Here is a 13,675-nt window from a genome sequence, read left to right on the forward strand (position 1 = left end):
ATAAATGTTACTGATATATAAAACATGAAAGGGAGCATTTATGAATGTGAAAAGAAATTGATCTGGGTTATATTAGCATGTGGAAGGACATTTTAAACCTTCAGAGCAGAGCGCTGCTCTTTAGATTCCAGGCAAAGCTGTGGATAAAGTACTGATCCAAGCTGGATCCAAGTCAGTCAGGATTAGCCGAACATCCTGCTTTCTCACAAAAAAAGACATGTTCTTTGCACTTATTCTGCGTCCGTGAAGCAACTCTGAAGCTGAGTTTTTATGAACTGGATGACACCCGCAGGAGTATTAACGTGTTTATGGCTTTAAACTCAGAGATAACACAGTGTTGTGCTTTAAATAGATCCACATATCTTTGTCCAAGATCAATGTAAAATCTCATTAAATCCAATTGATCCATATTGAAAGGGTGTATGCCAGATGAGAGAATGGCATGAGAGTCATTCTGTTAAATCTGTTAACGAGCGCAAAAATGATTAAATAGAGAGCATGAATGATTAAATTGAGAGCACCATTTACTGAATCAAGAGCACAAATGATTAAATCTGAGCACAAATTACTGAATCGAGAACACAAATTAAGTCAAGAACATGAATTATTAAACCAAGAGCACCAATTAGTGATGTTTTTGCTCCATGGGCCCTACTAGGCTCTGTAAGCTTTAGAGATGGTGGTACAGATTTTTTTTAAAACTTTGGACAGAGTGAGGCTGTTTCACCATAGTCTTTATGCTAAGCTAAGCGACTGCTAGCAATAGCTTTGTATTTAGCGAACAAACATTTCAGTGGTATCAATCTTCTCATCTAACTCTCAGCAAGAAAGCTAATTACCTGACATGTCATATGTCAAAAGTTTCCAACAAATGTGTTATTTACTCCTGTTTGAGTAATGTTTGCTAAAAGCTACGCTAAACTGCTAACTACTGGGTGACATGTTCCCCCATTACCATGAACACATCATAGTTTACATTACCCTGCTGCCTGAAATACTCACTCAGAACCAAATGTGTATTAATCCACTGCTGAAAATAGTCCCCAACAAATGTACTATTTCCTCCTGTTTAAATAACATTTGCTAAAAACTACAGTGACCAGCTGTTTCTGGAAATTACTGAGACTATTTTTCCAAAATGAAACAATATATTTGTGACCTGCTTTTAAAGATGTACATTTTTTAGTTGGCACAAAAGAGCTTTGGATTCACAGTTGGGAAAGTTTAAACATTTTGAGAGACACATTGTTGGCGTTGATCTTTTTGGGGTGTCTGCAGACAATAAATAAAATATAGAACAACACCTGTCTTTTCTTTTATGTATACAAAGCTGATAGTATCCCAAGCGACACAAATGCAAGTCTGAAACACTTCACACCCAAATACATCTTGAATTACACCTTTCCCAGACTTCACATGAACTCACACCCCCACCTCCCCAACAGCCACAGTCACCTACACTATAACACTCACACACCATGAACAGACATTGTGGGTTGGCAGTGGTTCTTCATAGTTCAGTCAATGGCAGACACAAATGCTTAATAATACATTTTCACGAGCCAGTGACTTTAAAATAGGACTCTGATAGCAAATTATATGTTCCACAGCACAGAGAAGGTCAGCTTTGTTTTCAATATAGTGCTCTGTCATAAGCTCTGAGGAAGTATTTGAGCCCATATGGAGTTAAAGGTCTGTGCTAATATCATTATAATTAATACAGAGGAGTCATTCTTGTGTGCAGTATGGAGTGTCCTTGCTGTGCACTTTTTTTTAATGTTCTTCTTATACATGACTACATTTCAGACTACTTTTTTTAAACAGGTTAGATATGGACACAGTTTGGAAATAGGTCAGTATTGAAAGAGAACAAAAGGGGTCCAGATTGGGTTTCTTTAAGTGGTTGCATGATTAAGCCTGGAGGAGAACCAGGAGATGAGTGGGGGGGATAAATCCAAGTGTACAGCATGAGGATTTCACATGAGGAATATTTTGCTCTCAAAATCTGTAATTAGTTGGAAGCAGCTCAGTGTGGCAGGTTATAGGCAGCAGCTTGGATTAGGGCTTTGATGTCCTGGTTTAAATCATTTCCCCCTAACATTTAGGAAACTTTTAGGGTGAGGCTGTAAATTGTATGGTTGAGAATGTAAACTGATGGCACTTCCACTTATATTTAGCTGTTCAGAATCGTCCCTTAATAGACTGGATGTACTCATGAACCATTTATTTGAGTCAAATGTCATGTACTATGAAAATTATTACCTAGACTATTTATTTAACTTTGTACATGTTCAGTGGGAGTAGTAGCAACAATTTACTGTTGCTCAATTTTAGGTTTAGTTCTACCAGAACACCATAAAGAGTTTCATTACTGCAAATAAATACTAAGGAGCTCAAAATGCTACGAGACTTCTAGCATATCTACAATCATGTCTGCAGTAGCAGAGCAACAACCTGAAACCTGAACAAATATCCATTGATCCCCAATACTGACCAAACAAAGGCAGAGTATAACCTGGTGAGAGTGGTGTTAAATGCAGTTGTCTTTAACTGTTTTAGTCCCATTATATGGTTTAGTACCATGACAAGAAGCTGCACTTTTATTTTGGTTGGACAGTAGTAACACTGAGACTTTGCAGGTGAAGGATTTAGTCGCTTACTGGCTCTAACTTTAAGACCATTTTGTCTAGAATATTTCTCACTGGCCCTCATCACTCAATCATCATGTTTCTAATCACACTGGGTCAATTTAAATACTTGAAATTTAATGATGTGTAAACAATCTTCATTTAGACATTATGACTTAATTTGTACAAAAATCTTAATAAGCCATTCAGAAACCTAGTTTAAACAGACTGGATTGTTTAGTTTGTCATAATATGCCATATTCATCCAACACCTATTTCACTTCAAGCTGATTGAGACTTAATACAAGGACACAAGAGAGTGATCAAACATGGTTTAAACACTACCAGTCCTGATAACAAGTCTTATTAGACATAAGTGAAAACAGAAGCAATATTCATTCAACTGAACTTGATTTTTTAAAACCATGTTTACATTAATAGTACGAGGTTTCAAACCCTCTGTTGGTCAAATCCCCAAAAAGAACAATTGTTCATATCTTCACATCAACTGAATGAAACAAACAGCAGACAGGATTGTCACCATAAAAAGGGCATTTATTTGTTTGAATGTACAGACATGTGTGGCGTGCCTTAACGGTAGCGGTGCAGCTGCAGGGTGTTGCGCCTCTTCCAGGCTGCACGGCGAGAGCCTCCGATGGTCAGGTGGAACTTGTGGCCCTTGCCCAGGCCGCGGCTCTTCTTTCCTGCAGATGTCAGGCCACGCATCTCTCTGTGCTTGTGCACAGCCTTTGTGATCCATTGGGTGTCTGGGTTGCGTCTGATGGCCTTGTGGAAGGTGTCGACCAGAATCACCTCGAAGAACTTGTAGGTGGAGTCCTCGCCCACCCAGTAGGAGTTCAGAACTCGCAGGGCTCCGCAGTGACGTCCAGCGCGCTCCTACGAAAGGAATAAAGAGTGAGTGAATGATTCAGACTTGACATGTCAGTATTAAAAACAAATCCTGTATGATAATTAAATCAATGCATAAACTTGCAACTCTGCTTTGGCAGCTCCAAGTGGCAGCAAGATGTTTGAACTGTAACACTGTAATCCTACAAGCTGACACCAATTAACTGTACGCATGCTTGTATTTACCAACGCTGCTGCTCTGTGATCATATCACATAAAAGAAGCTCAATTTAACAATGACAAATCCAGTGTTCTTTGAAAGCAACACATGTTCACTACCAAGTAGACGATACCTTCAACTCCACCTCAAAAGTTTCAGTGACAGTAATCAAAAACATGGACGCTTCACATCCAACACCAGTAGCTACAGTGAAAAAATTAACTCAATTATTTGGGCGAATATGAAACAACAACTTCCCAATCTGTGGTGACTTGACACTTGTGACACTGCTTGTGTGAATGCAGCTGGCCAGATATAGTATATACAGTATTACAAGTCAATGCCAGTCTACTAACTACAAATACTGTTGCAGATCTATGTCAAATACCATCTACAACAAATTGAACTGAAAGACTGCAGAGGGGAAAGTCATTACATGCAACTTTCTTATACCAGAGTATCTTAATCATACATAGTTATGTAGTTATAATGTCTTCTTGGATTGTCTGAAAATACAATTTTCATGGCTCAAGTGGACTGCTACAGCTGCATGAACACAAGCACAACACTCACAAATACAGGCGTGAAGAGAAATTATGCCAATTACAGCTTTCATTACTGATGTGGATACGAGTGAGACATTGTTCACAGTAGATATTTTGACTCGTCACAGCAAGAAACACGTCTCATAACCTTAACAACTGCTCTTTTCCAATCAAGTGTCTATTAACTCCTGTCAGTGAGCCAGCAAACACAATACCAACTAAACACAACACATTCACTTCATTTAGAGAGGAATGATTGTGGAAAAATATCTGTGATTACTGTCATTATTTTGACTGATAATGCACTTACGATTTGATAGGGAATGATAATTTTACATGATTATTTTAATTAATTTTCTCAAGTCTATAGAATATGACATGTAGGCCAGGACATGTCTGCAGCATGACGATATTTAATTTAAAATGATATTTTGACACATTTTGCCTTTAACAAATATTGTGCCTCCTATGATTTGAAAATGGCAGTAGGTCATATTGTGATTTCAGTAAAATTGATACATTTTTCAGCCCTGATGTTGTTAGTCACACCTGTGTTTGACAAACTGTAATGTTTGCATTTAGAAAGAGACTTCTGAGTGACCTGTGACGGGCATTTCAACATCAGCTCCACATGGAGATGGAGTAAAGTCACCCCTACATGTTGCAGAAACAAACCCCACAAACGACTCAGTCCAAATTTCTGCAATGATTTTCACCTCCAGATTTATCTAAATCCAAACGGGTTGGAAAAAAAAGGGAAAAAAAGAAAAAAGAAAGCCGACAGCTCACGAAACTCAGATCAAATTGTCAAACCAGGCAGAGCTGATCAAATATAGATGAAGATTCTTTTAGTGCACTGCCTATTTGTAATCTCAAATGCTTTCATAAACATATTTTAATGTACTGTTTGGCTGTAATTTGAGAAAGTTTGTGACATTGCCGCCATCTTGGACGCGGAGGACACAGAGGGATTCACATGAACTAACATGCACGAGCCCTTCTTTGACATCGCAAATAGTTGTTTTCTGACAACTAATATGGCTAAATATCGTTTATTGCAACTTTATAAAGAACAATCATTCTTGGCAGGGTATTTGAGCCGCTGTATTTAAATTTGAAACTTTTTACGCCACAAAACTTCTGGTTTCCTGTGAGGAAAACAAGCCACAGCAGCACAGTAGCAGCCCATTGATATTAATCATCATGTAAAATTTTAGCAGTGGTGCTCATAATTGAATGAATAAAGGGGATATGCTGAACAGTCATCCTTGCATATCTACTGAAATCATTATTAATCTAAAAGGATTACAGCATCATCCTCCATGACGGACTAAATAACAAAACGTAAGAACCATCTTTACAGGAGGTGTGTTTCATATGTCAGCAGTTTCAGATGGAGTATCACTTTAAATTGCAAATCCTGCATCTCATTTGGGATCATTATTCTGAAAAATATATGCAAATCTGTGCGATTTATTCACAAGCCACCAACTGTAGCTTTTAATCAATGCTAACTTTAACATTGTTAATACCCTGATCGTTCTGTTATGATTTACAATCAGATTAAGTGTTATGCTGAAATCTTTTTAATGAAGGTCACCAACAGCTCTTTTCACCAAACGCCACCAAGGGAAACGATGGTGAGACGAAACAGAACGTTGTTGGTTCTGGCCTTAAAGCCACAGGCTCAGTAGTGAAGATGAACATACCTCAGCGGTGGACTGCAGGCTGCGGGCAAACTTGATCTGGTTGACGCCATGATGCACTGGCTTGCCATAGGTAGCACCCTTGGGCACAGGGCGTTTACGGCCACCACGGCGCACACGGATGCGGTAGATTACGTAACCTGTTTGAATTAAAAACATACTGTTAGATATCGCATACAAACACAAAATTACTTGAATCTCTCATTAGCCAGCTAGAACTGTGTCATCCAAGGTAAGTTATCCCATTATAAGACTAAAACATGACATTAACATTACAACTGTTCTGTTTTGACCAGTTTCACTTAAATAAAAGTGATGTGCATGGTAGACAGATGGTGAAAGATCACATATATGCAGGTGTTATCGGGAGGAGACTCAATCCTGGCTCTGCACTCACCCTGCTTGGCCTTGTAGCCCAGTCTACGGGCCTTGTCAGGTCTGGTGGGTCTAGGAGCACGGTGGAGGTTGGACAGCTGACGGTACTGCCAGCAGCGGACACGGAGCAGGAAGCGCATCACATCGGACTGCTTCTTGCGCCATAGCTCCTGCATATACCTATATGCTCCCATGTTGACTTATCTGAGAAAGAGAAACATGTGTCATGTAAGTGAGTGCATCATAACATTTCAAAGCTCTTTATCCAACATGATGCAAACATGTGGGGAGACCCATCATTGCTAGTTTGATATTGGACGACATACAGCCAGCATCTATGTTTCTATCTGAAACAAACTCATGTCTGTTCAGCTGAGCTACATTTTAACAAGTTTCAAAACAGTGAGCAGGAATTGAAACAAGAAAATATTTGGCAGTCTGAAAAGTCGTCCAGGAGAAAATGTTTACATTGTGTTGAATTAATTATATTAACTTAAAAGTGCTCTATGCTTGAAATCAGGCATGGTGTCTAAGAACTGTAAGCCCTATTTCAGTCGTTGGCATCTTAGAGCCAGCAGGTTCTTAAAAACCAAAACAACACAGCCATAATTCATTCCAGCATAGCGCAAATGAAAGTTAATGTAAAGCCATTTGCTTCAAAATTCGCTGAAATCTGCAACTGCAGGCTAACAGCAACACATGGCTCGAAGCTGCTACGATACAGTGCATTCAGAGGAGGCCATTCTGTTTCTATACAAACAACTTGGACTTCACATGCATTCATTCACAACAGATCATTTCTATACGATTATCACATAGTAAAGCGACACAGGTATCATGAAGATAACGTCAAAATCTAATAGTTACACCGCAGATATACAACTTGAACTACAGCTAGCATGCTAACATTAGCATAGTAGCTTGCTCGGCATTCAAAATTATTAAAAAGACAAACATATTCCCTGAGCCGGGTTTCACATATTTAAAGCTGCCAACAGGGTACTAATTTAATAGAAGTGTCGGCTCTGCTTAGTAACACGTTGTTTTTTTGGTATAGCGGCTCCCGGATCGACAGCATCTCAGCGCCGGATAAAATGGCCTTTAATCAGTATTTATAACACTGTTAGTCAAAAAATCTTCACGGCGTATACATAATTATTAAGTAACTACACATCGTCCTGTGCCAAACAAACGGATGAAAGCCTATAATAGACGATTTTAATGGATTGCGTGTTGTACAAAAGCATAGAAATACTCGCTTACATGATGGCGTACCAGCCGGAAAGAGAGAGCGTACGTATCCCAGCGTGCCTTATGAAAACGACAGTGACGTATTTCCTTTGTTGTGCTCATGGGAAACGTAGTCAAATTACTGCAGTTAGTCTATTCCAAGATTCTTTTTTTTAAGAAATCTGATTTTATTGCCTACCTTTTCTGTTAAGTTATTTTTTATTTTCTATTTATTTATTATTATTACTTTGACCATTTGTCGTGTTACCATGTTGACTATATCAACAAACTGAAAGTGAAGTCATGTCCTCTATGTTATCTTTATTTCATTATCAAGCCTAAATGTTCTCTGTTATTGTATTATTATCACAAGTGTTGTAAGTGACGATTTCTTTTCTTTTTTTTTAAATGTTGAAAAATGTAGACAAATAACAGAAACTCGAGCTAGCGCTGCCATATAGTCTTGTGCCAAGACTATGACATCTATTACGTTGCCAAGACTCTTGCAACTCTCGCGGCGTAATAGATGTTAGGTATGTTAGATATACTAGATTTTATTGTTAGGCATACTATTAGTGTATTGACGGTGTACTGATTTTTTGAGTTATTTATCTGTCCGATGCGACTACACACATTGTGTATCATATATAATATAAATAAAACAGTAATTTAATATATTAACACATATTCATATCATTATAATAATAATTATTATTACATATTTTTTATAGTTATTATTTTCAACTTTATTGAAAACCGTTAAATAAAAAAATGTTACTACTACTACTGCTACTACTACTAATAATAATCTTTATTTATAGAGCACTTTTCAAAATCCACGTTACAAAGGGCTTCAAAAAGGCAACAGAAATAAAACAGACAAATCAAAAAATCATTAGGTTTTAAATAACATTAAAATGTAGTGTAGGAAAAAACAAGAACATTTTTTAAATTATAAAGAACAAAGTGCCAGGGAATTGAGTTATGACATGATAAAAAAGGACTGTGCAATAAAAACAAAATAATACATAGGAAGAGGAAAAATAAATATATATTTTTAAAAGGGTTGAATGTTTATTATTACGTTTTGATGGTGGTGACTCCGTCAGTCGCGCATGCGCGCTGAGAGAATAAGTCCTGTATCGCAAAGCAGAATGGATGCTCTGGTTGTCATGTTACACCTAAAGACTTGATAGATAGCAAGTTATCGGTATGTATCGGACAGGTGTTTTCCTTAAACGTACCAGTTATTAACATAAAGTGTGTTCGCAGCCAGACTGTTATTGTTATGTTTACGTTACATGACGCAGAATGAGGTGCTACAGAAAACCTATTAGCTAATGTTAACGTTAGCTACGTTAAACAGTTTGAGATTAGCTTTTTCAACCGTGTTAACAGTCTATGGTTATTATAACATGTCTCACCTGTGCCAGATCAAATTGTGAAATATGTAACGTCTTGTGTTCATGCATTGTAGGCTCGAAATGGGAAAAGGCTGTAAAGTTGTGGTGTGTGGCCAGGCAGCTGTAGGAAAAACTGCAATACTGGAACAGTTGCTGTACGGCAATCACACTGTAGGTAAGTATTACACTTGAAATTATATGAATCATAATTAAATAGCACTGTTGTATTTACACACAGGTTACATTTGGATTCATATAGAATCAATGTTGTCAGTCTCTAAATTAGATTACCCTTTGATTTATAATAGCATTTTCATACTGGTGCATTATCCCCTTGCACGAATTTAAATGTAACGTCACTGATTGGCTGAGAGTGTATTTGCTGAATTTGTTGTTCCTGTGTTTTCCAGGCTCTGAGTCTAGTGAGACCCAGGAAGATGTGTACGTGGCCTCGGTGGAAACTGACCGTGGCGTGAAGGAACAGCTGAGACTCTATGATACCAAAGGCCTCCATGACGGACAAGACCTCCCCAAGCACTACTACTCAGTGGCAGACGGCTTCGTGCTGGTCTACAGCGTAGACAGCTTGGAGTCTTTCAAGAGGGTAGACGTCCTGAAGAAGGAAATAGATAAGTCCAGAGATAAAAAAGAGGTGCGGCTGGTTCAAAGTACACTTTAATGACTGTTCATAATTTGTGAATGTGTTACTAAGCTGCGTTCAGAAAATGTGATGCTGCCTTTCACATTAGCAGACATTTATAGCATGTAGAACATTATTGAAAGCATTTGAAATGTGCAGCATAATTCATTCTCATGGTAGTAATTCCATTTCAGCTGGTCCCCATTTCCAGTTGTAAGTCTGTACAGTACTTCTCCACCTGAATACATCCTAAGAGTTGAAGGGAATGTCTGAGAAGTTGGGATTTACTTTGATTCATGTGGGCATGTAGGCTCCTTTGCATTTATGTGCATGCACACTAATTATATGGGAAACTAGCTCAAGAGGTACAGACTCAGTTCATGCTTTTTTTTTTTTAGTAAAGTTTGACTTTTTGCTCATAAAGTGTTCAAACAAAAGAGATGTTTTGTTTGACATATCAGGCTTCATCAGTTTCACTGAATGGAAGAGAACCCAAACATTTTAAAGGGTCCATTCATCTTCTCTCTTACCTCTAAAGGCCACACAGATAGTATTGCTTTTATTTGCCTAGGGGAAAAGAAAAGATATATTACATTACTAACTTCTAATTTCTTCAACTGTAACAATGACATCAGTGTGTCCTCCAGAAACTGTTGATAATAAAGAGCTGGCTGTCAACTGTTTTAATTGGAACTACTTTCTACCAAAGAAATAGTCCCTCTGATAAATGTTGACAGTGTGTTCAGTGAATTTTCCAGAGTAACAGGGACATTCTGGAAAGACACGGTTTTAATCAATCAGTTAAAAAATTGGATTGAAATCCATTCACCTCTATTGTGTTAGGATGGAGGCAGAGATCTCAGAAACAGACATCTGAAAACAAATAAAACCAAAATGTAGATGGCTACATACCACTAGAAACATGTTTTGTTTGTTTGTTTCTTCATTTTTTATGTTAGTAATTTGGGTGAACTAGTTTATTAATATGATAAAATTAAATTAATGTATGTGTTTTATCAGAGGCTAAAAAGTGATTATGAGGACAAAAAGAAGGCTACACTTCTCGGGCTCCAACTATTTTCATTATTGATGAATTCCACAGTGTTTATAGCCAAGTGTTGATAGTGTTCTGTGGGGTCACCTCACTTGAAACAAAGACTATCTCCACTAACATCATTAAAGTTAATACACTTTTATGAACATTTCGGGGAAGAGAGCAGAAAGCTATTTCACAAAGCAAATGCCATACTGTATATTTAATGACTACAGCTGTTGTTTAGGCTGTCACCTACTAACTAAACTGATCATGGGATGAGATTCGTCAAGATGTGTTTGGCTTTCCACCTCGGGTAAACGATTTCCTGTCTGATTGTTAAACTGCTCCTATATCCTCTTTAAAATGTCAGAAAATAGTGAAAATGTGCATCACAATGTCTTCAAGCCTAAGTTGACATACTCATATACATTGTTTTGTCTGACTAACAGTCCACAACCCAAAAATACTTTTGTTTTCTGTCATAGAGGACCAAGAAAACCAGCAAATGTTAACATTTAAGAAGTGACAGGGAGTGAATTAATTCCATTTTTTGCTTAAAAAATGATTATAGTAATTAAACTATTCATCAAAATATTCTGTTAATCTACTAGATGTTTTAACTCCATAAATGTGTTTAATCCTAGAGGAGCAAGTTCTGAGATACAGTAATGACATGCTGGTTGAAAATCAAGGCAACATTACATCACAATTTTGATTGTTTATTGTGTTTTTGTGTCATTTCTCTCCATATAGAAAAGTGACAACTTAAACATAGAGCATTCATTTAAATAACAAACCCTCAAGACCTGACTGGGTATAATTGAGCTCAAGTGTGTCTGTTGTGTCAACAGGTGACCGTCATAGTGCTTGGGAACAAGACAGACCTGCGGGAGCGGCGTCAGGTGGACCAGGAGGTGGCGCAGCAGTGGGCGCGAGGCGAGAAGGTGAAGCTGTGGGAGGTGAGCGTCGCCGAACGCAACTCCCTCATCGAACCCTTCACCCAGCTGACCAGCCGCCTCACGCAGCCTCAGAGCAAGTCTTCCTTCCCTCTGCCGGGACGCAAGAGTAAAGGCACCCCGTCCAACGACATGTGAAACTCTGATGATAAACTCACTCCTTCCTGCTCCCGTTAATGATAGTCTGCATTCACCTCATGTGGGAATAACCAGCAGGAGAATTTATACAGGCTTAACCGTCCATAATCCACAGTTTGGTTGCTTCTGTGTAGATTATTACTATTTTACACACATTCAAATCATTCCCTTATTTGCTTTCTTTCAGAGATGAGATTGATACCAACCTCATGTCTGTGTGTTAAATACACAGCTGGAATCAGGATGTGGTTATCTTAGCTTAGCATAAAGACTGGAAGCAGGGGGCAACAGCTTGTCCAAAGTGCAAAAATACACCTACCAACACCTCTAAAGCTGGCTAATTAACACATAGTATCTCCCGTGTTTAACCCACACGTTAACAGGAATTTATAAAATGTGTGGTTATAGGGGGAGTTGCATGCTGGATTGTTTCTTGACAGTTTATCCATCTTCCCAGCACTACTGTGCCATCTCCAGCTGATGATAAGACTTCAGGAAGTTGCTCTCAGCTGTAGTTCAGTTGGAAATGAAAATTTGTCGCACTTGAGGGAGTTTCAAGTTGTTACTTTACATAGAGGAAAAACATCTGTGCTCAGTGACTGCACACAGCCTCTCAAAGTCTTGTCACAGTGATATTGCCAAGTTTGATACCAACTTGCCTTTACATAAACCATATCCGACAACCTGTGATATAGCCACACAGAAGTGGTAGGCGGATGGATAAAGTGTTGTTTGTCATGAAATAGTTCCAACATGAAACTCCCTCCAAAACTAAAACTTTTTTACATTTCTGTTTGTGTAAGTTAAACAAATTAGATACAATGTGTTAATTATAAGCTTTAGAGGTGTTGTTATTCATATACCTTAATTTTGTACAGAGCCAGGCTAGCTGTTTCCCCCAGCTTCATGTCTTTATGCTAAGCTAGGTTAGCCACGTCCTGACTCTAGCTGTCCTTAACACAGACATGTTGATGATTCTCATCTTGCTCTTAGATAGTTAATAAGAAAAATTCTCAAAATGCTCAACTATTCCAATGACTACGCTTCTATTAGCTCATCTTTTACAGCAAACTAAACATTAAAGTATCAACCACAAACCAAAAATACAAACCTGACATTTTCCCATTTAACAAAATACATGACGCTATTTTATCACACAGCAAAACATCTGTCTTCAGCCAGTCAATGAAAATGTTTTCATATGCTGTTCAGTGTGTAGCACGGGCCAGAGCTTTAGTACCAAAGATTTGAGACAACCCAAACACAGATCTACATTTACACTTCTGAATAGTGCATGTAAAATGTTACGTTTGACTCTTTTCACTTCATTCCTACAACCCTTGACTTCTCAAGCAGCTGACAAAAGCTACAGTCTAATCGTATTTTCAAATGGCTTTTAAAAACCCTTATTTCCCAGCTGATGTGAATGCAGCATTTATCTTTGTCCTCTGGCAGGACTCAGCTAGCCTTTGTCCAGTCCATCTCATATATCAAGTATGGCCTGGCAGCAATAACGTTCATGGTACTTGCCTTTACTTGTGATGTATGATTTCATAATGTCTGTCTGACGTTAGTTGCACTCCTGTGTGTGTCGTCCAGCCTGTGTAATCTAATAGGGCTACTAGTTAAAGCTGTGTGTATGCCTTTTTAACAGTAGAAATGTCAGTGTTGAGAGGAAATATTTATTTTTTAAACTAATTTATTTTCGTCACTTTAATGAGCCACATTCCTTGACTTTTGAAAAATGGTTAAACAATGTGAAGGATGATCTACGCCGGTTTCTGTCCTTAATGTTTCAAGAGTAATAAACGTTTAATGTGCTGCTAATAGAACAGAGTAATCATGCTAACTCTAAATTATTCTCTGCTCTGTAACTCTGTCTTAAGATCCACTGAATAAATTGTAGCTTCTTCATATTAAAAGAACATTCCTGAAGAGCTTGAAAATGTG

The 13,675-nt window shown here is 38.0% G+C and overlaps 2 protein-coding genes and 1 long non-coding RNA gene across 4 annotated transcripts; 2 read left to right on the forward strand and 1 right to left on the reverse strand.

Moving 5' to 3' along the window:
- Window positions 1-3,161: 3,161 nt before the first annotated feature.
- Window positions 3,162-7,657, reverse strand: rpl15 (ribosomal protein L15). The gene is made up of 4 exons (XM_044336057.1): window positions 7,586-7,657; window positions 6,345-6,526; window positions 5,951-6,087; window positions 3,162-3,524 (listed from the first exon to the last, which is right to left on the reverse strand). Exons 2-4 carry the CDS (start codon window positions 6,514-6,516, stop codon window positions 3,219-3,221), a joined length of 615 nt encoding a protein of 204 aa, XP_044191992.1. The 5' UTR covers window positions 6,517-6,526; window positions 7,586-7,657; the 3' UTR covers window positions 3,162-3,218.
- LOC122969991 lies at window positions 6,100-6,459 on the forward strand. The gene is made up of 2 exons (XR_006399126.1): window positions 6,100-6,179; window positions 6,305-6,459. It is a non-coding gene; the product is annotated as an uncharacterized LOC122969991 (long non-coding RNA).
- On the forward strand, window positions 6,461-13,659 carry nkiras1 (NFKB inhibitor interacting Ras-like 1). Of its 2 annotated transcripts, none has more exons than XM_044336059.1 (4): window positions 6,461-6,550; window positions 9,030-9,130; window positions 9,366-9,607; window positions 11,483-13,659. In XM_044336059.1, coding segments are annotated over exons 1-4 (588 nt in total). In that variant the 5' UTR covers window positions 6,461-6,548; the 3' UTR covers window positions 11,726-13,659. The 2 variants fall into 2 exon arrangements, with proteins under 2 accessions (XP_044191994.1, XP_044191995.1); XM_044336060.1 differs by lacking the exon at window positions 6,461-6,550 and adding an exon at window positions 8,652-8,762.
- Window positions 13,660-13,675: the final 16 nt, after the last annotated feature.

Source organism: Thunnus albacares, chromosome 19 (assembly GCF_914725855.1).
Source record: "Thunnus albacares chromosome 19, fThuAlb1.1, whole genome shotgun sequence".
In the NCBI taxonomy this organism is placed as follows: domain Eukaryota; kingdom Metazoa; phylum Chordata; class Actinopteri; order Scombriformes; family Scombridae; genus Thunnus; species Thunnus albacares.